The 27,609-nt window shown below is 52.8% G+C and overlaps 4 protein-coding genes across 4 annotated transcripts; all 4 read left to right on the top strand.

Annotated features, from left to right (window-relative positions):
• Nucleotides 1-4,051: 4,051 nt before the first annotated feature.
• MFIFM68171_01564 (Hlh transcription factor) lies at nucleotides 4,052-5,661 on the top strand (the record flags this gene model as incomplete). The annotated part of the gene is made up of 3 exons (XM_071056986.1): nucleotides 4,052-4,178; nucleotides 4,257-5,267; nucleotides 5,327-5,661. 3 exons carry the CDS (start codon nucleotides 4,052-4,054, stop codon nucleotides 5,659-5,661), a joined length of 1,473 nt encoding a protein of 490 aa, XP_070913087.1.
• Nucleotides 5,662-8,470: 2,809 nt separating this feature from the next.
• On the top strand, nucleotides 8,471-9,414 carry MFIFM68171_01563 (uncharacterized protein; the record flags this gene model as incomplete). Its single annotated transcript, XM_071056985.1, has 2 exons — nucleotides 8,471-9,189; nucleotides 9,315-9,414. The coding sequence occupies 2 exons, from the start codon at nucleotides 8,471-8,473 to the stop codon at nucleotides 9,412-9,414; spliced, it is 819 nt and encodes a 272-aa protein (XP_070913086.1).
• Nucleotides 9,415-17,422: 8,008 nt separating this feature from the next.
• Nucleotides 17,423-20,118, top strand: MFIFM68171_01562 (Heterokaryon incompatibility domain-containing protein; the record flags this gene model as incomplete). The annotated part of the gene is made up of 5 exons (XM_071056984.1): nucleotides 17,423-17,766; nucleotides 17,832-17,984; nucleotides 18,038-18,521; nucleotides 18,578-20,055; nucleotides 20,109-20,118. The coding sequence occupies 5 exons, from the start codon at nucleotides 17,423-17,425 to the stop codon at nucleotides 20,116-20,118; spliced, it is 2,469 nt and encodes an 822-aa protein (XP_070913085.1).
• Nucleotides 20,119-26,249: 6,131 nt separating this feature from the next.
• On the top strand, nucleotides 26,250-27,083 carry MFIFM68171_01561 (uncharacterized protein; the record flags this gene model as incomplete). Its single annotated transcript, XM_071056983.1, has 1 exon — nucleotides 26,250-27,083. One exon carries the CDS (start codon nucleotides 26,250-26,252, stop codon nucleotides 27,081-27,083), a length of 834 nt encoding a protein of 277 aa, XP_070913084.1.
• Nucleotides 27,084-27,609: the final 526 nt, after the last annotated feature.

The raw sequence follows: 27,609 nt of genomic DNA, 5'->3' as shown, positions 1-27,609 counted from the left end.
ACAGTAGCTATCTGGAGAGGGCGAGAGATTCGAGGCCACTTTCCCTCGGATACAGTGAGCGCAGCGTCTTGCTAATTTACCCGGGGCGTTTGTGACGGGCAGGTCACTGAGACATATTGAAAGCCGACGGAATTGCGGGATGGCTGCGGTTACGGCTGGTCGATCATGCCCACAGCAGAGACTGGTAACGTTAGTCAACCCCCGGGCAGCCGAAACCTGACATGGCCTCGGAAGTTTCTTCACATCCGTTCGGAATCCGGGTAGGCCTTATATTACTGACGGTAGCTGGAGCGCCGTTTTAGTTAGGAATTGCTGGAAACGTCTGCCCGATCGGCATAATGTTCCCGGGGAATCCTATAATTAGTGTGCGCAGAATCGTGCTTGTCGCAGCAATGTTTCTTCTCAAATTGAGGGTTGGATTGTACAGAGCCAGTTTTGCACCGAAATAGAGTGGGTGCCAGGCGCAAAGACTGCCAAGGCGGGGTGCCAAACTGGTGCCACGAGGCAAAGCAGCGAGACGTCGCAATGAAAAAGACAGAATCAGCCAAGGTCGTGGAGGAAACTCCACTTGTGGATATCCTGGTCAAGGGCCTCCTCAGTGTCTTGGCCCTGGTACCGATTTGGAAGCTGTGACAAGTTGCTGCAGTCACATACGGTGTTTGCCTCGACAAAAGTGTATCTGCATGCCGTAAGCCGTCAGCGCGACCCCAGACCCAGCTGCCTGGGCGGCTTTGTTTCTTTTCTCAATCCCGCCCTGTCCGGTTGTCGATAGACGATTTAAACTTACAGAGTCACCGAGCACGCGGAGAAGTTCGATTCAGGTGGGGCATGATCTGCCGCAACCCTGGATATTATTTGGCCGAGCAAATTCGTCGACACGTGCCGAGCAGCCAATCCGCTATGGACGGGAACGTGGTGTGGTGTGGGGATCGCGATCTGCTTGTCGCTCTGCGCTAGTGCAGAGATTGCAGCCCCGGATCGCCAGCATCCTGGGCCAAGCTCGGACTGCTATGGAGTCCGTGAGGTTTGGTGGTTGGAGAATTCCTCGGTGACGGAAGCGGCCGATGCTCTCGTCGAGAACCGCTGTCGTCGGATTACCCGCGTCGCTGGCGCTGTGCCACTACAGCGCTGTTTTGAGAAGCGTTTGCTCGCCGAAATAAAGCCTTCAGAAAATACGGACAATATTTGGGGGTTTGAGAGTTTGGTCGCATCGGTTTCGGACCCTCCTGCGCTGGAAAGGTTTCCTTCAGTTTCCCCTCCAATGCGACACTAACCTTCTATGTACCGTGTACTGTACAGTACGGGACTCCTAGAATGGATGTGAACAGTGCTTGATGTCCGCCGCTTGCCAGCACCAATCGATTAGTGCCCCTCCCCGGCATCCCAAGAGGCTGGTTCGAGCCCGATGAAGCCAAGATCGTGATAAGGAGCTATTGTGCCATGCACTATGCGGGTCTGCGGGCAGTAATCAAGCAGCGGCGGCTGAGAGTCGCGCTGTCACAGCGAATGTTGGTTTGGGGCGCGGGAGGCTCTCCACTGTTGATCAACGGCACTTTTGACGGCAATTGGCCGATGTTCCCTTTGAGGTTTGGGAATCCCCTGAAAGATTTCGGTGGGTCACCGGACGGGTCTCGGTACTGTACTATACTATGCTTCTGCAGCTTAGGAGGTAGCTAAGCGTTGCATGACCTGAGAAACCGCCGCCTTTGGTTGCCAAAATCACCAGCCTGACCTGGTGCTTGACGGAGCGAGCTGGTAAGACCGGAGAGCAACGGGGGATGGCGGTCCTCGTCCGCTGGCTTTGCCGCAGCGCGGCAACAAGAGCATCGAGCCGGGCCACATCATTTCGGAGCGGTTGTGCCGCATGGAGTTAGGCCGAAGGAGGGTACCTGTGCCAATCTGAGCCGCCTTCAGGACCATTGACGATTATTTTCTGGTTTAATCCTTCCCTGCCCCCGTAGGTAGGGTAGGTACTACGTACGGTACCACTGCCTCGCAAGGAACAGTTCAGGTTGCCAATTTGCTGTGATGACAAGACTTTAAGCTTATGTTTCTGTCAATCTCTTTTTCCGGATGTCAGCAAAGAGCGCCGCTGCCCGCCGCCGGCTCCCTACCCCGCATCAGATTCATGTGGCGGCCGAGATGACTTTTGGGAGGGTGCTCTCACGCTACCCAGGGCGGATCAGTACTAGCCATTCCGATAGGTCAGAGATGCACGCAAGAGCTGCACTCACACACAGCGCTTGAATTGCCGGCTGGACGATGAAGGTGCTTGCGCCTGCGGCTGTTGTTTGCTGGTTACATGGCATGAGTGTCTTGCAGTAAGGTAACGTACCTCGATCTTGCCGGGCAAATCGTTCTCCGGGACACGCGTTTCAACAGTTCGCATGCTTGATTTACCACATGCTGTTGCCGCAGGATAGGGATTTGATTAATTAGCCCGGAGGCCGTGCTACGGAGCGTCACGAACAGCTCCAAAGCCGCCCATCTCGACTTTGAGCGGCCGCCAGAGGCGTGAGCGTAGCACGTCCCGACTACCTTAGCGTATCTGCCCAAGCTCTGCGAGTTCGCGCCTACAAATTACACCCGCGCAAAACGAAACACAGCGAAGTGTATTACCCAGTACCTAATTGTGCGCACAGCCCGAGGGATGCTCAGTGATACGCGCAAAGTCTACACAACATGATCCATTTATGCGAGGCAAAACCAACCGACTTGTAATACCTCCGAGTCCAGTCTGGAAACGCACCGCCAATTCCAAGGATCAAAGTGCTCGTTTCCGCCGGAAGTTGCATCTCCCAACTCCAGTGGTTACGGTATAGGTACACACCGGATACAGTACCTTACCCATACAGGACATGCACCCCAAACCCCATCCCGTGCGCGCCCCCATTTACGCCCCTGGGACCAAGCGCCTAGCCCGGCCGGGGCCCATGGTGATCCATGCCGCCACGTCTCTGGGATGTCCACTAGTGTACCTGCAAGTTAGGGGACTCTTCCACATGGGCTAGCGACCAGGGCATTTCTACATAGTACACACATGCGGCAGCGGAGTTTTTATACTATGAGCTTAACTTAATGCGAAAGGCCAGGTCCCGCCGGGCCGGGTTGCAAACATACAAATTCCGGCTGTAAGTCAAGCGGCGCAACATCCCACTCTGAGCCAGACGAGGCGTTTGTGGCAGTGTCTGGATGTGGTTCGGTGGGCCCGCCGGCGCTGGCCTTACCTCCTGCCGTTTTCGGCCGGCGGTTAGGGCACTTCGCGAAGCAGATGCAGTGGCAGCACGCCGAGGCACTTGCTGGGACAGTGCGGCCCAGCACCGGAGTCAGCCCGGCTTTCGCTGTGCAACCCGGAAAACCCCAGCAGCCATGCTGGGGCGTGTACCGCAGTATGAAGTGAATGTACCACCAGTCCACACTTCGTGCAGCGTACCACAGTACGTAAGACGCTAGGGGCCGATTCCTGTGTGGCCCATGCATTGGACCCACCACTCACACTCGACAATCCCCACGCGAGCCAATCCACATCCGGCTGCCGCTCAGACCCCACCGTCCCCCCCCCCGGTTTGATGCTGGGCTTTCTTTGAAAAACGTGCTGACCCGCCTTGACAGTTACTCGCTCCTGCCGCTCGTCTGCACCCCGTCCGAGCAGGCTGTCGATATTGCATCCGCCCACGCCCACGCACACGCCCACGCGCCCAAAGCTCGTCCCGACTCCTCAAATGTGCACCTCGAGGCTTTACATGCTCCGCGAAATCCACCCGGGTCGTCTATCGACAGTTGTCGCCGTCTAATGCGCGTTTGATTATCTGCATCGGCCGCCGTCGTTCCAACCGTGCGACTCGCCGGCCTTCTACGGAGCTTACTGTACATATCGAGCTGCCATCGTAGCGAAAGCAATTCCCACCAGCCTTCGCGCTTTCGACGCCTTACCCCGATATCCCGTCACGAGCCGCCGCAGGTTGGCGAAGCTGGCTGGGGCTTCCCTGAACCAGACCGTCGATTTCCGACAGCTTTTTGGGTTGGCTGCTCGGCCTGCTTGGCCCACCAGATGTCGACTATGGATCAGCAACGACCCGCATCGCAGAAGTTCCCAGCTGGACTGGCAGGCGTGCTCAACTCGCCTGACGACAACCGGGACTCTGCCTATTACTCGAGCACCGATGCGTCAAGCAAACGTTCGCCCACCCTCCCTCCCGGGGACCCTCGAATGGCGTTAGCGGGAGCCAATTAGCTAATGAGACTGAACCTCGTAGACACCTCTGCCGCGTCCGGTTTGGGCGTGCTGAGCCCTCCCAATTCCGGTTTCCAGACGTCGCCCATCGACAAGACGCCATCCCCGACGACAACGTCTAACCATATGTCGCAATCGCTTGTGTCCCCAACGAGCAGCAGTATGAGCGTCGCTTCGATGGTCTCGCCGACAACCCCAGGGAGCGCGGACCCACGGCGCTTGGATCGCCCGCAGTCGCTGGATTCGGCGCCCAACAGCGCCACGTTTGTGAACGGCGAGCTTCCCGAAGCGCTGTCGCGGAGAGAGAGCGTAGACAGCAGGATTAACCAGGGTTTCAATGACCTGAGGCTAGGCAACTCTCCCTACGCAAGCCACAACCAGTCCACAACCTCGATACACAACACACTGCAGCAGCAGAGGACTCCACGGCCGGGCCTGGATAGCCTCGCGATACACCGCATCTCAAATGGCTACCAACCGAGCGCCGAGCGCAATCCCGAAGGCCACCCAAAGACTATGAGAATCGCACCGGCCATCACCGGACCGGCGACTAGCCAGATTGCCCGTGCGGCCGAGCCGACTAAGGGCCAGGCATGGGCTTTCCCTGAAGAGGAGATTCAGAGGTTGCCGTCAGCTGCCACCCAATCGCTGATCGACTCGAGAAGGAGTAGCATTGCCGAGTCGCTTGCTAGCAGCCAGTACACAGCCGAGTCCAGACTCCCGCCGGGACAGCGGCGACTGGAGGATAATCTAGGAGGAAACGCCTATCAGAGGCTATCCAACGCCTCGGGGGAGTACTCCACAGTCCACCACCACACGCTACAGCATAAGCAATTGGGGGATTTACGAAACGAAGAGGGCGGCTCCCAGGCGGGCACCCAACCTTACAGCCGGACCCCCGAGCTCCGTGTGAGCCACAAGTTGGCCGAGCGGAAACGGCGCACCGAGATGAAGGAGTTGTTCGAGCAGCTCCGAGATCTGATGCCTCAAGAACGAGGTTCCAAAGCTTCCAAATGGGAGATTCTCACCAAAGGTTAGTTGGCCACACAACACCGCCCACGGCGTCACACGCGGCTAACTCTGATTTACTAGCCATTTCGGAACACCAACGGCAGAACGATGTCATCAGGCATCTGCAGTCTCACATAGCCAGTCTCCAGTCCCATATAAACAGCCAGGACGAAGAACTCGCTGCGCTGAAGCAGGATGTTCAAAACTTACGCAGCAGGATGCACATAGCACCGCACCAGCCGGCGTCGGATCCCTATGCTGCTGATCAATACGGCAGACCGCGCCCACCGAACTTGCCCCCTCTAAGGGCCCTTCCGTCCCCCACAGCGTCCGGCGGTCCAGAATCGATGACGGGCGTCCAGTACGAGGCTGCCAGGGCAAACGGGTATCGCCCGCCAGAAGCCGCAAGGTTCTAGCGACCCACCGTGGAGGGCGGAGGATTCGCATCAACGGACTGGTGGAGTCGAGGAAGGGGGACCACCAGCACGCTAAAACTTGCAACCTCGGTCTCTCCTGGCCCAATGCCGTATTCCGAGCCGCCGACCTAACCCCAACTGGCCACCCGAAACTTACTTTTCTACTCGTTTTCTCCCGAGCTAGGGGAGCTTTGCCATATATACTCATTCTGTGGTGTAATCCAAGGTGAAGCTTTTTTTTTTAACCACAAAATGAATCTCGGCGCTTCACGAGACCTTACTTCTTCGACCACCTTTTTCATTTGCTCTCTTGGGTTGTCTTTTTCGTGTGGGTGAGAGCACTGGGACGTATACCATGGGGAGAGATTACCGGGGCCGGAAAAGCGATTTCAAAACTTTGCTCTTTAAACTTTGACCTTCCAACCGTCTAGGTGTGTACTTGGTTCGTCCCTTTTTTCTCCGGTGGAAGAGACATTTTGGTAATTTTTGGGGGGTTGGATTGGTGAGACTTCGTTGGGATTTGGGGCTTGGAGCTCGCATGTCCTTGACACCGCCTTGAAGCTGGTGATGGACACTGGTTGGAAGAAAACCGACGCCAGAAAAAAAAAAAAAAAAACAAAAAAAAAATCGAGGACACTGCTGGCTGGTCACATCTGGCCGTTTGATTTTCTTTTTATATCTTGGCTCTATGTCTTGAATCGTTCTACCTTTGATGAGATTTTTTTTTTTTTTTTTTTTTTTTTTTGCTCTCCTTTCATCGGTCTTGTTGTATGCATATCCCCTTTCAACTTCATGGCTGTTATCTCTTGGCGGTTTAAACTAGATGGAGGCGAGTCCTAAGTGAGGACTGGTAGGGACGGATGGGGGGAATCATTGGTTGGGATTGGGATTGGATGGGATGGGATACGATGGATTTGGGATCCAGGGGGAGTTGGGATAGGACCGGGATGGGGGAGGTCATGGGTGGGTTGCTCGGATGCTGAGGCGGTGCGGGGCGATTTCTGTAGAGATTTAATACCCCGTATTGCCATTTTGTTTGGCTGGTGCTTTTGGAGCACGCCCGGGGATGTCGGGGTTCCTACCCGAGTATTCGGGTGCAGCAGGCGGGTAATTGATTGACCAGAGCATGGTTGGAGCTCGAGGCGTATGATGTCCGAAGAGATATACGGGCCTTTGACCAGCCTGCATCTGATCACATGCCTGTCAATAAGCAGCAAAACTTTGTTCCGTCTTTAGCCCCTTGCTAGTATTCTTAGTAACGCGAGCGAGGGTTGAGAACAACGGCGTCGGAGACCGCGGAGCCTGGACTATGTAGATATCCCCTGGCTCGACACCGCATCGAGTCTGGGGCAAGTAAAGCATGCTGGGGGCGTTGGTTGGCTAGAACAGGCTACGTGATCTACGGCAAGGGAAGGATACCGCCGTCCCCCTCCCCCCCACAAATCCAAAAACCACCCGTGTCCTACATCGTACCTGTCGACTATTTCACGGGCTTATCAACGCGTTTTCTCCTAACATGAATCAGGTACCGGCCGTCTAAATTGATAACGCCGGCTGTCTTAGAAACCAAAACGGTGACATGCGAGCATGTGACCTTGACGGACAAGTGGCGGTACAGAACAAGTTGCGTTGTTCGGTACTAGTAAGATAGGTAATCCCAAGCCTCTCCACGGGACCGCCTGCATCAGGATATGCTCTGAGAAAGTCGCTACGACTGTCTTGCCAATATGTCGACTGCTGCTCCTTCCGTGTCTCGAGATAAGGGGTTAGGGTCAAACAGAGCGGCGCAGAAGGCCTGTGGGTTTCTGGCTGCCAGTGGCGAGAACACACCTGCTGTTTGATTCACCGCCTCACGCTGTTCGGGTAACTTCTTTTCGCCGTTTGGGAACACCGCCACCGCTGTTCGTGCTCATCTAGCGTGCCGACAAGCCGCGTGTGGGGACATCTATTGCAATAGGACCTCCCGCCATTTACGTCCGGTTGTCGTGATCGTCGTTTCCAGTGTTATCGCTCTTCTTGGTCTCCAGAAACCCCATTGAAGACAGGGGTCAGATTCACCGATTCCTGCTCTGCGTTGTGTTGGCATCTACTGGCGACCGAGACGACGGGCATGTGCTTACCGTCTAACACCTGAAGCAGACTGCCAGTACGATCCCAAGGCTGCCATTGGCACGAGTGGAGTCCCCGAAGCCCGTGGCCCGATTAGCATCGGCGCCGGTGTCGATTCAAATTCCAGCCCCGTACCGTTTACTTATCGTCACGTTAATCTACAGCAATGTTTTAGCACTCATGCCATGAGCCCAGCCCAAGCCACAGGCGCTCAGATATGCAGCGACTTCGCCACTCAGCCGTGCCAACTTCTTCGCCTACTATCCCCACGTATCCCCTCCGTGGCCAAGCGATCCTCGCAGAGAATCCAAACACTAGTGTTCGTGCTCGAGCCATTCGCAGGTTTCAGGCACCCACGATGTTGTCGGCCTAAAAGTGAAGTGGGTGGCCAGGCTCCACCAGCGCTCGCCAGCCTGAGCAGCGTACCGATCGGGAGTGTCCACTGGAGCCACAGCACCTGTGACTGGCCGAGGCCATCCCTAACGGATGGAACAGCTACTGTGTTCCGGCCCATACCTCCCTATTCTTGGCTTCTGCAGACGACGTTCCGTAAGCATGACGGTATGGCCACTGGCAAAGTAAGTCTATTTCAAACCTGCCTTCCTCCTTTCCGCTTAAGCTTTCGCCGCTTTTGCATCCAGCCAAACTCACAACTGTCCAGACCGAACTGATACTTGATAATCCACGGTCTGCTGATATCATGGCCGTCAATCATCTGAATTTCGTCACCTTCCCAGCCCATCACCACCACACCCACAGGACGGACAAGCTTGTGGACATCGGAAACGACCTGAAAATGGATGGAGAGGGGAAGGGTTTCCTCGCGGACCAGTTTGGTTTTGGCTTCACCAACGAACAATTTGCCGAAGGTCGCGGGATGCTCTCTCTCTCGGCGGCCAGCACCGCCTCGGGAAAATCCGCCGAGGATATTTCGCCCGTCGCTCAGTTTCTGGCAATTGGCGAGGCGGCGGCCGGCAAGAATCATATCGTCATGGGCATCGACGAAATCAAAGCCAATAAATCGGTGGACAGCATTATCGAGGCCAGGGCCAAGGCCGACACCAAGCCTGAAATCAAGAGCGCGCCCCTCCCTCAGCCTCAGAAGGAGCAAGCCATGACGCCCGAATTCCTCTCGGCGTGGAACAGAAAAATGGGCCTTGCTAGGCTACATGGCAAGCGGTACAAGATGACGGAGGCCCGCCTGCGTGACTTCCGGTGGGAGGACGAGTTCTTCATCGACATCGAGGGAAGGTTGGCGGTTCGGCGGGCGGCTAAGAACGAGCATTTTATCGAACTGGCCAAGACCGATCCCAGGTACAGGCTCCCTGCCTGCCGTTGGTACAAGTCCAAGGTTCTTCGACAGCAGCCGCCCCCAGGCGTGCCCTTGCTGACGGTGACTGACCCCGAGGGCCGAAACTGGTATGTACAGTCAGAACAACCGCTCACCACCTCATTTTCAGCCGTCTCCCGAGACATAGAAGTGGTCTCCGACCCCTTCTCGAGACCACCCAAAATGAAAAGGTTTTTCTGACTCTGTTGGACAGGTATGCGGTCAGATCGCTCTGGTACGACAGCGAAGATGGGGGGGAGTGTGCGGTGGAGGACGAATCAGACGATGACGAGTGGGCCATGCATGAGGATTAATTCCTGATAAGGGCGATGCTGAAGGACTTGGGAGTAAAGAGTCTGCGATAATGGCAGTCTGGGGACCTGTATTCACGGCATGGCCGGCGAACGAGCGATAACTTGGTTGGGGGTTGAGACGATCACTTCCACTTGGCCCCTGAGGCTTTGTATAACAGATTGGTATGGGGTTTGGGATTAGGGATCTGCCCAGTCATGGCTATACTCGCGACACAGTCTCTACCTACAGGCTAGCGGCGGGATTGGCTCCGTCTGGCTGTCCAAGACCTGGGATACCAGGGAGGGAAGAACACTTAATCAGTACCGGATTGATAATTTCCCTCCGGACATATTTTCCTTATTTTGAATTTGAACATGCCGATTTGTGAACCGTGATCTCGGCCGAGGAAATAAACGGAACTCGTCCATGCCATAGGGCTCAGGGCCCATGCATCTCGTATAACCGCAGGCGGGCTATTGATGGCCTTACACAATACCAATTGTAGTACGATATTGATCCCGTCCCCCCGCCAAAACCTCTGTTTTCGGTAGCGCAATGTGTGCGGGCACTGAGTCGAGAGTGAGCTCAGCTTCTAATTACATAGCATTGGCATCTCCCGCTTCCGCATAGTCTCATACTAGGGACGACTGCACTCGTATGCTCCAATAGATAGGTAAGTTGCAGAACTGACAGTCGATGTCCCGTCGCACAGAAATGTACGGTTTCCCAAGATGTTTGTCTGGTGTTGTCCATTCGCCAACTCACTAACCGCCCTAATGTACCTAACCAGCCAGCTGAGACAATGCTTCGGCCCAATGTCCAGGTCTTCATGGCCATGGCCGTCTGGATTTCGAGCGCAGCGTGCAGCCAGTCTCGGGGCTGCTCATACAAACCTCTCCGGCACCGCCCGGGTCTACCTTCCGGGTTCAAAATCAATTCAACTTGACATCAGCAAGGTAGCCTCCTCTAGAAGCACCCCATCCCGACGTTACCCGTGGTGCCTGCGACAGAAAGGGACGTGGCTGTGACGGTAAGCCTTTAGCTACCTCCTATGTATGCTGAGTTGGGGAGACCTGTCCCCAGGGAGAGGGCCACACTTACATAAGGATGACGCTCGGGGACTGGAAACTTACCGAGGGCGCCACTTTCTGTCGCACCACAAGTAGGGTTCGTCTGGCCATTGCTCCTTAGACAGGAGGACAATCCAATTCAGCACTCTTTGTCCACACTTTTTGCAAACTCACTTGACGAGTTTTCTTTGCGTGCAAAAAGAGGAAGCTCTATCTGCACATATTGTTATGACGCTGTCCAAGCTGCAGGAACCCAATTTGTTGTGGGATATCGCCTGGTCTGTTTGTCTATCTTGTCTGTCTAGCATTTGGCCACCCTTGCCCCACCCCTTGTGTTGATGGGTACCTTATGTGGTGTAGATATGTGTTTCTGCCACATTTCGCTGGCCGCGTCGATTGTGTGATCTTGCTGGGCTAGAGTTGCTGTGGGCAGAGCAAGCTGCGAGTACGAAAGGCTGTGCTGATTTACCTAAGGTACCCTTAAGGTACCAAGCTCTCGACAGATATTAAAACTGATGAGTTTGATTGAGGGCCGTAAAAGAGAACGGAATATTGCACTAGATGTCAGCCACGATTAGTATGATTAGTAACTAAATTTTTTATTTATTAGTTGATGCAGCGTTAATACTAGTTTCAGGGGACAGATTACTGTATTATGTAAGGTGCCAATTAGTTAATCAACAGGTAAAAGATCACAGCTTCAGTTGCTACTAATTATTGTGCCAATTGGGTTCAAAGCCGGCAATGAGTGGTTTTATTTTGGTTCGGTAAAGATAGGCATAGCCTTAGGCAATCTCTAAAGGTAAAGAAAAGAAATAGAAAGTAGTCAACCACAGAGTAGCAGTTGTATGCTACACCCTCGCTCTCCTCTCATGTGTCTTCTCAGTTATTGAAGGTCGGCGAAGCACCAAAGCGAACCGTCTTTATAGTCGCAGTCTACGACAGATCGGTGTTAGTCTCCGGGTCCAGAAACGAGACATTCCAAACAGGGTAGACATGGTGCCACTCACACCCGCTGATAGTTCCCGTCTTGTCGGACGGTCCAGCAAAGTACTTGCAGCTGGACCCCTCCTTATAGCTGCAGTTGTTGGGGCAGTTGCAAGCGAAATCTAGGGCACACGAAGCGTTAGCAAATCATCTCCCGAGGCATCATCAGGGCCGGGGCTTGAATGAAAGTGAACGGACATGGGTCGGTCGCAGTGTTGACATCGCGAACCTCGACCGACAATTCTGTGCATATGAACACTCAAACGGCTGTCAGAGAGATCTTGCAGACTAGCACCCAGACTAGCACCCAGACTAGCAGACTAGCAGACTAGCAGACTAGCAGACTAGCAGACTAGCAGACTAGCAGACTAGCAGACTAGCAGACTAGCAGACTTGCAGACTAGCAGACCAAGACGGCAGACGGCCCTTTTGCTTGAAGAGGTGTTGGCGGTGCCATCCTCTTCCGTGGAAATGGGGCGGGGAGCCGGAACGTATAACGTGAGGTCCGGTTATGTCGGTGAAAGACCTGCCGAAGACGTTGCGAGTACATAGCCTGTTTCTTTGCGGCATCCGTTCCACGGAGCCTTTGGAGTGAGCAACGCCCCGATCCAATTCCACTCTGAATGTTTACCGAGACACATAGAATCCATGCCGAGACTTCAGACTCTGCATGCCCAAACAGTCAGATGGGGGGGTGGGGATTGCACAGGGGAAGAGCAAGGTGGCCTTGTATTTGGCTGGGAAGAGTTCACCTTATTGATGTCCGAATGGTTGGTCGGCAAATCCCAGAAAGGGAAAAGGGGTTGAGATCCAGGAGAGGCATCCAGCACGGGGCTTTCTTAGGATGACAAGAATACGCTGCTGCATAGCACCGACTGCTCACGTTAACGGAGATATACGACCAGCTATCCATTCTCGTGGACCAGGAAAGTATTAAAACGGAGGCGGGCGCCCTTCTCAAACACACGTTCCGATCAATCACCGCTCCCGTCTGTTCTTGTAATTCCCTATCAGCTTCGATAAAGCAAACTCTTGTTCACTATGAAGGCCACAACTGCCCTCTCTTCTCTCGCCCTCATGCTCACAGCTGTGACGGGCATCCACGGCGCTGCCGTGAATGTGAATGAACCCCCTAGCCTTCAATCCCGCCAAGCGACGTGCACGGCAGCGAAGCGCGGTGCCAGCGACGAGATTTCCGATGTGTCGGGCAATCAAACCGTCAGCGTCATCCAGAAGCGCCAGTGGGATGGAGTATGTGCGAACGTGATGCCTAGTAATGCCCTGATCTCAAGGTTGAAAGCTCACACGCAATCTCCTACAGTACTGTAACAAAGATAATCAGGTGTGCCAATATTTCTGGAGGGAGGGCAACTTCGCCTGCCGGTCCATCTGCCACTGCCTTGAAACTTCGCCGGTATGTGGCTTAACTTCGTTTTACAGTCGCGTACGTCATGATTTTAAATTGAGACTATACTGACGGTCATACGTGGTACCTACCTACAGTGCACTGAGACGGGAAACTATTGCTTCATTGGCAACCAGGGTACAGGACGTTGCTATTGCACCTAATTTGCAGAATTTCTGCACAGCCGGGCATCTAACACAAAGGGGCGTGTCTGCTTACTTGATGGGATGGTTGTTTGAAAGCAGGATGTGTTAGCCTTAGGGTGGTGGTACTACTGTATGTACATGCGGTGACTTGATTCTCCATTAGAAGATTGCAGTTGGCTTCGAGTGGAGGAATTGCAAAGTATCAAGTCTCGATTTCTGTGTCACTGCTTGTCACATTAGCCGGCTCAGAAAATTAGGATGAAACCTGCTCCTCACGTGCGTTCATGTTCACCCCCTATAAATATACTAAGCTAGGGCCGCCGAATCCGCACTAGCAGATTACCGTTCCCATGGGCGAACTCGGATCCTTGTACCCAGTCACTCCCAGGGCGGACGCAATTGTCCATGACGTATCCTGCGCCACGAGCGACGTCGTTGCTATGGCGGACGGAGAGGTTAACATTTTGGATTTCTTGTAATATTAACTCATGGGGACTTACCAGCTGGACCATCTGCCTGGGCCCCCTCCGTCCTGTGTAATCGCGGCGGTGTTTATTTGGCAGAGCATGTACTCGCGGCAGCTGTCAGGGGCTCTACGGGCAATGGCGTTGATACATGCCACAGCATCTACAATCTAGCAGGAGAAAAGTGTGTGAGTCAGAAAGTGCAGCTGCAGCCACAGGGAAAGAGTTGAATCGGAGAGGCAGAGAGAGGAAGGGGGGCCATGTTTCCATACCAGAGCTTCTGTGTTGGGAACCTCGTAGCAGGTAGCGCGCTTCTCCAATAGGCTTCGGCGGGCCTTGGCTATAATCACAGAAGAGTGTTAGTCTGAGATCTGAAGGTGAAATAGAGCATCTCGGGTCTGAAAGATCGGTCCTATGTACCAGCGGTTGGGACAGAAAACGTGCCACTCTTGAAGGCAGCGACGGCGTCCTCGGGAGACAGGTGATCTCCGTTAGGATCGGCTAGGATGCCCTCAACCCATTCAGAGAAGGATGTGGCTGTCTTCGAGGCTGCTACAGCATGGCCGAAGGCTAACATAGCGAGGAAATGGGGAGTGAAGTTGACCATGATGCCGATGTGCTGATCTCTGCAAGATTGAGATTGACGGAGTGGAAAGGCGACGAAGAGAGTAACGAAGAGGAGGAGAGGTTGCTTCTTATACACGGACGACAGTGGCTATCAGGAACAGAAGATGAGACAAGGTACAGTTAACTACCGGCAACAGCTAATGGAAACGTGATGTTTAGGTGATAGATTTGCGCCGCCGCGGTTGTGCCTTGACTACTACCTTGGGCATGCATGTAAGCATCGCTTATAACTGCGGCGATGCAGAGGATAAATAATGTAACCGTCTAACTAGCTCAGTTCGGTTTGCGTTCACCGCTATTCGAGGGCACCCGTCTTTCGGCCGGGGGTGATAGTTCAGTATAGCCGACTAATTAACCACCGCTATTTGCTGACCAGTCCGTCCGCTAACTTCAAGGGCGCCCAATTCGCTCATCTTTCGGCCGGGGGTATAGTTCTGTATATTCCGTTTGGGGAACATCTAAAATCTCGGTCGTTTGTCCTAGCTAGCCACTGGTGTTTACGAGCACCCCCGAGCAGATGTCAGCATTGGGCCAACACTAAGGGCCGAGGTGCAGTGGTCATCCTGCGAGCACAGGGTCCTACGGATCTTATGCATTAAAGATCGTTGCACGCTGACAAGAGGTGGAGGCTCCTATATCGGCGGACGATGCCAACATGTTATAATTATGAGGCCAAGAAGTTTACGACGACACCCTTTTGAGAGGTGAGGCTTCGATGCCCCGCAAATCGTATAAGTGTATCCATTCACGTTCAATATCCCTCAACATATGTCTCCGTATTGTGCCTTAACCGCCGTCCTTCTCCAAATGCACGGAACCTGTACTCTGCAAATTGAAACCACAGGGACGCGGCACTACACCATTTCAGCATTTTACCTGCCCAATGTGTGGTGTGAGCGTATGCCTTGTTCTTGTGTTTCCACAGCAAGGACAGCGACACGCCCACGTGAACTGCAGGTGGGGTATAGCGTCCCTTGGCTTCCAAGGCGCCATGTAACTCCCCTCTTCTTCTCTACCAGCTATAAGCCGTAGCTGTTGCCGAAATGGAAAAGAGTGACTTGGCGTCTAACTCGTGTAAGCCCCCGCATATGCTAAGGAGAACTGGCGCGTGTTTAACGAACTGTATGTTAGCCATGGTGGTTTCCGGTGCTCAGATCTGCTGGGCGTGAGACGCCGCTGGTACATTTCGGCCCACTTCTTGTAGCTTCAGTTTGATTAGGTAACCAATCAACCCCACAGAGTCATAATTACGCCAGCTGTGTATGTTTAGAGACTCGCACTCTACATTGTCTATAACGCTCGCGCCATAACGGCCTCAATTCCCCCCCTTTCCCCGGCGTCCAAGCGGAAGAACGAGGCTGTACATAGAGACTGGGACCGTTGCGAGCGAGGCGGCCGAGCGACGTCCCCTTCAATGCCTTCAGCTGGCGTGGGTTTTACCGATGCGATTTAAATCATGTAATTGGCTTGTCGAAGTGAACCGAAGGATACAAGCGGTACATGCCTCCACGCCCAGCAGGGCTGAGCAACTGAGACCTACCACAAAAAGACATCCTTTCATGTCCTGCCTTCATATACGAGTAATCAAGAATCGTTAAGGAATCTCATCCCCAAGTGAGGTTATTATACGGCGTCGAGGAAGTATGTAGATCTCGGATGCAAGGCGATATTTAATCGGTAGCCAGTACCTGGAAAGGAAACGTTACCCTATCCATCCTCACCGCTAGCAGCAACCCTGGTCAGCCGTTTTGGATGTCCGCACTGCAATTAGCGCCAAAGCTGGTGAGCCTGGCGGTAGACACGTCTGGCCCTCCGTGCAACCGACGATTCCGAGTCGTTGTCTTCGAGATCGGCCTTCATCTGGCTCGTTTTACCCTCTTATCCTAATTTTCCGATCCGCTCCGGTATCTCAGCAACTCTCTCAGTATTACCCGCCCTCCCTAGCGCCACATATGCAGACATAGAGAGGTGGAGATAGAGAGGCATTGGCATTAACAACCTCAGCGTTGATGCTTGTAGCACGGATAGCGGTTGAGTAGTGGGCGCGATCGTCCGCGCCTTGGAGGGTGAAAAGGAGAGTTTCAGCGCCGGCGCGGTCTTCTGGGCCGCGCGAGGAGGGCTAGTCTTATTTTCCCTCTGCAAAGACTTCCCAGTAGCTACTGTTAGCGGCTAGATCGTCGCCATACTGCGGGCTTTCGCTTACCGAGTCTCCGCGTACATGCTTCATGATGAACTTGATTTGGTCCACGACAACGTGCCAGTCTTCGTTTTGCCAGAACTTGCAAATATTGACGTGTTCTGCTTCTAAGATGTGATATCGCTCTAGAGCAGAGTCTATGCCTCCAGCACCCTGAGCGTGTATTAGCTAGATAGGGGGGAATTAAGGCAGAACAAAACACGAGTTAGTGCATCCTCTTCCTGGTACAAACATTACCAGTGTCTTAAAGGCTGCGGAGATCCTTCCTTTGGAACATTTCCGGTTTACATCTGGTTGGGATAAAGCTAAGGTCTAAATCAAGCCAATCTGTGCCTGACAATCCGCTCAACCGAGATGGCCTGACGCCGTACTTGGCGAGGCTGCGGAATTTCTCTTGGGTGTTCTCCAACATGGTGCTAATTATATATCTCGTTCTTATTGTGGGCGCTGATATCCGTCTTGCTGTTGTATCCATATCTGAGGAGAATTTGTCGTGCGGTAACGGGTGCTTGTCGGATCGCCGGTCTTGGTGACGGGTGTCAGAATGATAGATCGGTTCTAATTTACGGAGCAAGGCCCTAGCTAGGCAAAGAAAGAAGTGGGTGCTGTAAGCCTGCGGCGCTTGCTCCGCGAGATTCCCTCTAGCGTACCTCAGCTGCGGTAGCTTGTGCCACTGCATCGTAGAAAGTGTAGCGACCAATAGGTACTCAATCCTCCAGCAAAATAGCGTTGTGAGGAGAACGAAGCTTCTCCGTTTACGTTGTGTGTATCCACGCTGCGGAGCTCCTAAGCATTAAAGCATTGAAGCTTCAGTTTCATCTAATCAAAATACCTTTCAAGAGAGGCAACTCGCCTAGAATTGCCTTCAGGTTCGGACGAATGAGCAAGCGATCAGAATACCAAAGCGAGTGATCTACCAGGGTGAGTGCCTAAGTGGCACAGCCACTTCCCCTTCTTGCATCACGCAAGGTTGCATGCAACCAGACGAGGCAGCCAACGGCGTTAATGTCGAAACATCGAGCCTTTTAAGCGCCGGGCTGCCGCCGCAGACCGACCCGTGAACTTTCTGCATGAAATTCCTCTAGAATTAATTATCCAACGCTACTCGGGCATTCGTTACGGACGTATCGCAATGGCGTCCAACTCCAAAGTCGCACAACGGCGGCTCATCAAGAAACACAACATTCATTTTGATAATCCGGCCGAGTCCCCCTTTCATTGCCCAGCGCAGTGGCCCGTCGCTCGCGGAACCCTCGTCAAACATGTCCAGACACTTGGGCAGGCGCAGTATCACAGATACCAAGAGAGCATCAGTTGCGACTCACTCCATCGCCCATGGAGAGAGCAAGTCCGACGACGCGCGCAACACATTGCAGATTTATCCCAAAGGTGCCTAACTGCTCGCAAAAACGAGCCTGGCTGGCGATTTTCGGTAGAAGTAGAGGTGATGGCCAGGATGTCCATTGAGGTGGCATGGTAAGTGTTCATCGTATACCTTGTGAATCGCTCGCAAGTGTCAGCAATTAACACCGTATCTAAAGTCGAAAATGCCGTGGGCGGCTTTGGCGGTCTGAGCAGGAGGTCGAACCCAGCCCGGTAACCGAGGAGGCTGAGGTGGCTGCCAGGCGACTCCGACAACGTCAACTGGATCGAGCACCCTGTGTCTGTGACCCCAACGAACCTCAAGGCGACTGGTTAGTAAATCTCCAAGTCCCCACAACTTCTCCCGGGCTTACACTGGTATCAGGTACGAGCCAGGCATCAACCCTTTGTTCGACTGCCATATCGAGGAGGCCATCATCTATCCTCCTGAGCTGCAATCCGAGCTGCCGAAACGCGAAGAAAAGCCGGACAGAGTATACGGGCTGCGGTCAACTAGAAGGCTGGAACGAATTCTGTGTTCTTCGGACAAAAGACTCTCTACCCCCGGCCAGTGCATTGGCGACAGCATCAAAAGCCATCCATTTCGCGAGGATGCGGAGCCCGTCCACTTCCCATTCCTAATACTCGAAGCGAAATCAGAGAAAGGGTCGGATTCCTTTAGCGACGCAGCAAATCAGACAGCGTTCTCCATCAGAGAGCTGCTGATGATTCAAGAAGACCTACGGGTTGCCTCGGGAGACGGTCCAGATTGGGACGCTGGTCCTCTCGTATGGTTTCTTTCTTACAAAGGGGAGGAATGGAAGGTCTGCATTGCGTACATTGAGACCGAAAACGACTGCACACACTTTGTAAGCATTCGTCTTCTCGCATGATTCTTCCAGTTTTTTCGATTAATAGATTTTAGCGTGTCGTTCAAATCTGGCGCGGCGCCGTGAACCTCAAGGATAACGCGCTCCGGCTGTTATTGATTATTGATTACATTTTTGATTGGGCTCGCGATATCTACCGCGAGGCTATCATCCGAAGCCTGAGGAAACTTACAATCTCCGATTCGAGGAGCCTCGCATACCAGGACAGTGACCTCTTCTCCACGACAAACCGAGTCAGAATCTGGATAGCGGCCAATGAGAATGGCGATGAGCTAGGCGGGCCCGAACGGGAAGGAGCCGTCATCAGGGACGCTCTTCGCTCCTTTGACACGAGACATGGCGTGATTCGCGATATTCGCTACATTCAAAGCCGGTTTCTTGGTCTCTATGTTACACGAGAAAACCTTGAGGCCTTTCTCCATTCAGCAAGCACGGAACAAGAGTCCAGGGCATTGGCGTTTTCTCTCCTCGGCTACTTGTTAGAGGGCTGGAGGGTTAAGGGGGAGACCTTAGACGCGCTCGAGTTTGACTGGACGGGAAAGGACCGTGGTAGAGACCATGCGCATCAGGAAACCACTTTCTTGGTTGTAGCATCGGTCGCCGCGTACCTCACACCCGACTGGGAGCAGACAAGAGAGCTATCTTATCTTGCTGTAGAAGAGGGTGCTGTGAGCAGTCTCTTAAAGCATGCCGGCCGGATGCTTGCCGAGGGCCACCAACTGTCCGATCTTCCCTTCGTGGGCAAGGATGCCTTCAGCGACAGCCTTCTGGTTTTGCGCCGTCAATCCGCAGGGAACAATTTGCTGGCTTGTATTTCCAGGGTGTGTCTCTCAACCGGGATATTGTCCACGAAGGAAAGCGAGTACAGCGATGCGCTGTGCGTTATATCGGTGGAGAAATCTGACCAAGGGGTCATCTTCCGGGCGGACACGGTCCTCAAACCTGATACGGCGATAAAGAGGGACTTTGTCCGGACCATCTACGACCAGCACAAGGTTGGCAGGAACGAACCTTTCTGCCCATTTCTGCGAGCCTCGTCGGTGCTTGACGAACTAGGCCTGAGAGAAATGGAAGTGTCTCGCTGGTTCAAAAGGACGCCTGAGATACCCGGAATGCCTGATCACGGGGTCATCATTGCTACCTCTAGCAATCCCATTGCAGGGTCTACCGCGCCACGACTCTGCCTTTTCGTCACAGATCCAGCCGGTGTCCGCATGAGTGGTGCACAATTCCAGGAGCTGCTGCAGTCGGAACCGCCCTGGCACTTCCGGGTGAAGAGATACGACAACAGGCGGGGGTGGTCTAATGGGTGGAACTATGAACTCGAACACTCTGTTATACGATACGAGCCTATCTTGCACCGGCTTACGGCATTTGTGGAAGCGCTCAAGACGCCGGAGGTTCATTCGTCGCAGAGACAGGACGACATTGGCGAGAAGGATGAACAGGCCTGGGCTCCAAAGAAACCCAACTCGTTGTGGGATTTCCTTGTTGCCCCCGATCTGGAATTCATGTCAGACGCAGCGATCATAGATGCACCTTGCGGTCAACCGATCTGGACTGCAGCCGCAAATAATCCCAGAAAGATTCGGCAGGTGAACCGGGAAGATACCCCGAGACGAAGCTTAGAGCCAAAATCCAAAGGAAAAGAACCCGAGATCATCCCAAAAGGGGGCTTTGGCCACTACAGTCAACGGGAAAGCAGCGGTTCAGTATGGACCATGTCGATAAGGCAAACCCCCATAGATCAAGGCTCGAACCGACGGGCCTACGCAACCGGGATTTCCCAAAACCCCCCAAGAGAAAGCGATATAATCTCTGCCATGGGGGATGTTCCCTTCCAAAGAGAGCCGAATACCACAAATTACAACTCTGGTTCATCTTGTTCAATGCGAGCGACACGTCGCGAAAGTCCGGTAGCGGAAGCCTCATTCCCGCCGCCGAAACGGCAGTGCGTTGATAGTCGGGCAGGTTGCTCTGCTGAGCAGCAGCCTAAAGCTGCTCATACCTCATCTTCACTGCTGTCAATTCCACGCGGGGCAGAGGATAAAGACTTGTACCTCGATGACGAAAGCTTCGCAAGATTGCTTGCCGAGGGTTTCTTTTCTTCGGTCGACTGAAACCCTACTGCACCATTGTCGCGCAAAAGCGACGCCGTAATTGCTTGTCCAGCAATTGCACCTTAAGTACGACAACCATATATTAACAGCTCATAATTCCGCCACTGTGCCTGCCAACGCAATCCACTGTAGGCATAGGAAGTAGTTCAAAACGGAAGAAGAGCCAGTGAGGCGTGTAGAAGGTGTGTAGACGTCGTTCGCAAAGCGGCCTTGGCTCGTATATCTGTAACTCCTAAGTACCTATGATGCAAGTATTCCGAATTCCAGCAGAATAGGGCTGTTTCGCGAGCGAGCTGACGCTTTTAAGGCACAACAATCACCCTTAATTTCAAATGCGCTGATGATGCCCAATCCAAGGATATCTTTCTACTACCGTATGTGCCGAAGGGTTTAAATCAGTTGGTCCCTGGTCAGCGAATTATACTGTGCAGGCCCTGTCCTGAATTCAGAGCCCGCGCATTTGTGTGACTTGTGTTGTGAGTGGCAGCGTTAGCCGGAGGCGTATAGGGGAAAGCATTGGACTGCACAGATCAGACACTTGAGAAAATCGGCTGGTGGAATTATCGATGCAGTTTCAAGTTCCCCTTTTCAAAGGACCGAAATTACTCGGTTTATATGCCTCGCATCAAATCCAGGAAGCGGTAAGACGCAGTCGACTGCGCGAGTGAGGAAGCTTTTGAGGTTGAGGCATTCAGGTAAGTCCCGGCATCTCCTACATTGCGGCACAATCAAGCGGATTAGCTGAGAGCCCTTTTATCCGCATAATTTGTCAGCTCGTCCATTCAACTGTTACAATCTCCTGTCCAAAGTTTTCTCATCTGCAGCTTCTTTGCTAGTCCAGCCGAAACTTAGTTCTCTCAAACATTTAGTGGTTCTCTTGAGTCTAGAATCAATACACGATCAACCCGTCTTCGCCCTCGATCATTGGTTCTTCCATGGCGCCACCCAAGGACCATGTCCATAAGTCCCTTTGGCCTGACTGTGGTCAGTCCATCGACTACGCGTGGCAAATCACCCCCACGGATAACGAAGCACCTGCCTTCATGGCCGTCGTCACCGCCATGCTTGCCTATATACAGGTCCTGGGCTTGCAAACTTGTCTGCCTGGCCGTGAACGGGGTTTCGCGGCCAATCTAGCTCTCGGATGAGTCTGAGCCGGCTCTCTGCAGCACCTTGGCCAGAAGATGCTATTTTGTCCCTTCTCATCACCCGACGTCCACAAAGGCGCGTGGTCGGACGCGAAGACATGAAATCGGTGTCGCCCCGGTTTGGTATAGTTGCTCTTGCCAACCTCGTCGTCTTTCCCGCTTTGGGTGCTTTGATACCGTAGTTCTTTGACTGCCGGACTCGAAACTCCGGTAATCCAGTCTAGGACATGGGATGGCTGTTTCCAACATGATGAGTTGAATGACTTGACCGGAAAGGAGAGAAAGAGGCATACCTTGCCGCCATAAACTGCGGAAGTTGCTGGTTTAACATATCGGGCAAGCCGGATTCTGCAGGCGGGCGGAAACATCCTTCTTGACCAGCCGTCCATGCATGCAACCCGAAACATTAGCTGTCCCTTTTCCCCTTCAGCATACCACCCAGATCTCAAACACCTACGACTCGATCACGTTAATTTAACTCGGCGTGACTACGGTCTCGATCCAGATTCTAGTCTTCTTTACAGCCGTCTTACATGCGCACTTCTAAACCTATACACTTTATTACCGCTTACTCAAACGGGGCGCCATTGCTCCTTTTTGCTCGTGTAGACCCCTCTTTTGTGGGAGATGACGGCCTCTATGCTAGACTTTGCCAACCGCTTTTCTGAGTCATGGAAGACGGTGTCTTATCGGAGGCCAGCGACTATCCCCTCCTTCAACAGCTGCTATCCCCTCGCAATGGCTGAAGGCCTCAACCTATAGACCTTGACGTGTTCACTTGGGTGCAAGACAGCGCTCTAGATGCTACTATCTGAGGAAGGCTCGCGGGAGGCTGCGAAATTGGAGGTTTGTATAGCCACGAACTCCATCTAGATTTCAATCAGCTGAATGGAAACGCTTTCGTGGTCACCTTCAATGCCGAAATGTTACGGTATTAACAGCAAATAGACGTTCTGATATACTCGGCACATTTCAACTACAATCGCCGGGGATATTGGCCGATTATAAGTCCACGGCAACAGCTTGTATCGAGCAACTCCAGCTCTGTAACTCGGCCACCTGCAATCAATATGCATGCTAGTCTGAGACGCAACGGCACGTCATCGATCAACATGTACCGCCTACAGAAGAAACAACGACCCAGGAACTCGAGGCTTCCCAACGAATTGGCAGCTATAGGGTCTTGTCCTTTCTGGAGTCAAGGGGTCTCACACCGCTGTTGCCGCCCAGCCAAATATATTGAACTGGCGACACATACAGCTCCACCCTTTTGAGCAGTGGACCCGAGACGTCCGAGCCTGGTTCGAGAGCCCATTCATTCGGGTTCACTTTTTACCTGTCATTTCTGGCGCAGAGTAAACGCATTCGACATGTAGGAACAGATGCGTAGCAAGATTTGCGGCTATGCTCTTCCCCGGACGGGGGCTACCTTATACAGATATTAACTTTCTTGGGCTCATCATCATCCTTACCCCAATAGCTGTTATCTCCATCTACAGCCATCCAGAACAACCACAGAAGTGTCTATTACGATTCTGTGTTTTTCTGCCAACGATATCGATCTTTGGCAGTTGGTATGAGAAGGATTAAACTACTCCGTGTTTCTTTACCACCGCTTCAGAAACCTAGCCTAGGGATAAATTCGGCTGTCAGTCCGTCAGAAATTGTCAGTTCTCAAACCATGGGCATGACTTGGAATTGAACCTTCCGGCTTCTAGAGGGTCGCGAGAGTGTTAAGAATAGACTTTGGGCACTATGATATAGTCTACTCTAGAACTAAATCTACTAGCAAAGACATTGCTTTCTAGTAATGCATATGCAATAGCCTAGGAGGCCTACGATCTCTTCTAGGGATCTTTGTACTAAATGTGAGATGTAGAATTGGCTGGACATTAGATGCGATCCCAATTGATGCCGAGCCGAGCGCCGAATGCAGCGAATGTACCAATCATCACGTGTAAGACCACGTGCCCCGAGTCACCTCTCGCCGGCGATGGTAGGTCCCCACTCGCTGCTCCCCACCATTGATTTCCATTGCTAACTTGCTTTTCCCTCTGGACTTGATAGGGCCCTTCTATATGGCGCAAGCAGCCGACCGATAGAATTACAAAGCATAATTTCTCTACTGCAACTAGCTACTAATTAGTAGCTAGTAATAGGTATAAGAGCGCATTTCGTTATGCAGCTATATAATAAAATCCCAACTCTCAGTTCCTATAAAGGTCTACGCACTATGTCTTCGGTAGCAACGAACCCGAAACAGCCTAACACCTGCTCGAGAGAGAGCCTATCAACCCCTTCACGGCGGGGAACCTCGATTCTTAGCGCACATCCCCCCAGGTAGTATCCGGGCTCTATCCAGAGTTTACTCGGCATACCATTATGCCATACCTGGCTCACATCCCCCTCCTCGTACGTAACTATAACGAAGCCATTGACTTCTACTCCCGCTTAGGATTTGAAGTCTTCATCCCGAACAGCGGAAGAGGTAGGTTACCATCAGGTCCCCGCCTACCTAACCTCTGTCCAGTCGTACCGCCCCTGCCGAACGACAGGCCAGGTCTCCCCCCAACGAGCAGGCCGAATAAGATCCGAGGTTTAGTCCAGTACATGCCCCGTTATAGGGTACTACTATCCTCTTTGCTCGTCCGAGTAATATAGAACAGGAGGCTTTTATAGGAAACCGGACTGGAGGATATATATTCTTGTTTCTTACAACCGATAATTTGGAACGCGATTTCAAGCGGTTTCCCGACGCTGGTATAGAGTAGGTCAGACTGCCGAAGACAGAGGTATACGGAAAAGTAGCGGTATAGAAGGATCTGTATAGCAATACATAGGATTTGATTCAGCATCATTGACTCATGTTGATGTAACTCGGTATTGCCGGTTGGTACTCCCCAATTTGCGATATACAGCTGCCGATCCCGCTGTTTTGGTTAATCGTACTGCAATCCAAGGCAGACCAAAGTTCGCCGTGGTCAGAGCGCCGATACTGCATCGTGTCAGGATTGCGATAGGATTTCTTTCCCGTCCCTCATCGGCTTATCCGCAGATATTCCCAGCTCGCTGCTTTGTATTACCAGACCCATGTGGCGGGCTCCTCGGAAATCTCATGTACGTCTCAAAATGCGATACGGCCACAGGATCGTTTGAATCACTTCTTGCCCGCCACTTTTGAGGCCTGAAAGGAGTGCGACGTAGTACCCGAGTTGAAACTGTCATTGGCTTCCTCGGTTTCCTTTGCCGTAATCGGGCCATTCACATATGGAGCTCGGACGAAGAAATCCGACATCCGCGTAATCCGAAGGCAGTGCGTTAGCATGGTATAATTAGAAAATATCAAATAGCAAAACCACTTGACCTTTAATCCTCGTCCTCGCATTCCTACTATTATGTGTTTCTATGGTGAGCTCAATATAAATACGGAAGAAAAAGGTCCCCTTTCCACGCAAACCCCGCAATAACAGATCGCGTGAAATTCCGTCTCTCAATTCTGCAGCTATATCATAGCACCTACTAGCCGTAACGCTCGACCTTCGAACGCTCTGATTTGATTGGGTTTACGAATCATCTGATCTTCTGATACAATCGGCAAGGCAGGAACATATATGTGCATCTACAATTGTACTACACTAGCGTTCAAGTCTACTAGGCCACAACGGTCTACGTCTTATTCTGGCCGCCCTCGGAACCTAGACCGGGTTAGATCTTGGGCCAGTAGGACCTTATCCCTTCTAGTGTAACTGGTCCGTGTAGGAAGACAAAGCGATTGACCCTGGGCGCGGCGCTTACGGACCAGAACTGCCATACTCGACCGGTTTCTCCTTCGCTGTCCACATGGCGGAAACATACCTCCGTCGTTTCGGGCTTCTATCAAGGGCCCTCCATTAGTATTTCGCTGCTTTCAAAGTTTTAATTGTATGGCTCTATTTGCTTAGGCCAGTTTGAGAACGAGGCCGAATCTCTATCCCGGTCAACAGCCTGAGCGCCGAGGTTAATTGTTTCTAGCCTATGATTAGCCGCTAGTGGAACGTCAAAACGGTGGAGAAGATATCAGAGGCAAGCTTCTTCAGCTATAAAGAGAGCTAATTCTCCCCCCCAAGTCACTGAATTCTTTTCTCGGTATCATCGCAATCATACAATCAGTACTACCGTCCTCTCCATTAAGGCTTCTGGCAGGCCTTATTCTTCTATATTCGTTTCTTACAAACACTATTCCAACTTGCACACTTGTTTTCATCTGGACTTCTGGAAAGTCCTTGTTCTTTCTAGTTATTTGTTGCTAGTGCCTTCTTTCTACTCCGGCTTCAAGCACTAGGTCGTATGTCTCAGCCTCACACTCTCTCTGTGATCTACCCATTAGCTAACGTCGTAAGCCCAGTGATTTCTTTCATCAAACCAACCCAAGGTGCCACGAAACCGACACAACCAACAATATGAAATACACTACTACTTTTATAGCCGCTGTCGGCTTCGCTAACGCGGCTATAATCCCGAGTGCTGAGCAAACCCGGGACGATAACTCTGGATCTGAGCTTGCTCAGCGTGGCCCGAAGGGTGGTGGCGGTGGCGGCGGCTCTAACAAGCCGGGTGTTAATCTCGAAGTCGATCCTCTGGCCCCCCTCAACGCTCTACCGTGGCTCGCCCCACCGCCCGGCGGAGCGCCTCCCCCGCAGAAGCGCGAGCCTGAACATAACCTCGCTCAGCGTGGCCCAAAGGGCGGTGGCGGCGGCGGCGGCTCTAACAAGCCGGGTGTTAATCTTGAAGTCGATCCTCTGGCCCCCCTCAACGCTCTGCCGTGGCTCGCCCCGCCACCTGGCGAAGCGCCTCCCCCGCAGAAGCGCGAGTCTGAACATAACCTCGCTCAGCGTGGCCCAAAGGGCGGTGGCGGCGGCGGCGGCTCTAACAAGCCGGGTGTGAATTTCGAAATCGATCCTCTAGCCCCTCTCAACGCTCTACCGTGGCTCGCCCCACCGCCCGGCGGAGCGCCTCCCCCGCAGAAGCGCGAGCCTGAACATAACCTCGCTCAGCGTGGCCCAAAGGGCGGTGGTGGCGGCGGCGGCTCTAACAAGCCGGGTGTTAATCTTGAAGTCGATCCTCTGGCCCCCCTCAACGCTCTGCCGTGGCTCGCCCCGCCACCTGGCGAAGCGCCTCCCCCGCAGAAGCGGAATATGGAGGCAGTCTATAATGAGCTAATTGCACGCAATCCTGAAGCCGAGCCAATTGTGCGCCCTGTTGTCGACTTCATCACTGGACTCTTTGGCGCCTAGGGGCCCTTTATCATCAAGTGGCCGATGTTGAAGCGACTTTGGACGGGATTGTCGTACACAGCTCCAAGGCCGGCCTGTCCACTCCTTGATCATGACCATCCCCTGGACACCGGGACAGGAAGACGTCCAATGTTGACTAAAACTTGGGTTATCAGACTGTTCAAATGCCCCTTAAGGGCGCGAACGAAGATGAGAAGAGGCGCTGAGTTTCAGCAGTAAGATAGTAAAATAGATATCCTTCCCTCAAACTCACACCATCCTTCAATGGGATTTAAGCTCTGTGTTCACGGAAGAGATTCATGTAAAAACCAGATAGATATACGGATATCGATAAATTACAGCAAAGATTGGCTTTGATGCTGGTATGGACAGTTTACTTGCTAGTAACATTGGAATCTTACTATGCTTTCCTGGTGTTAACCAGGATAAGATTGCACAAATCTTCAATTGTACCCATAGAGTGCAACGTGGGGGATGGGAACTACTTGACGGTTACATTAAAGTACACAACTATACCGGGTGCCAG

The sequence above is a fragment of the Madurella fahalii genome (assembly GCF_045866475.1).
Source record: "Madurella fahalii IFM 68171 DNA, scaffold_1, whole genome shotgun sequence".
Lineage (NCBI taxonomy): Eukaryota > Fungi > Ascomycota > Sordariomycetes > Sordariales > Madurella > Madurella fahalii.
The sequence above is the reverse complement of the archived record's forward strand: the minus strand, read 5'-3'. Positions and strand labels throughout refer to the sequence as shown.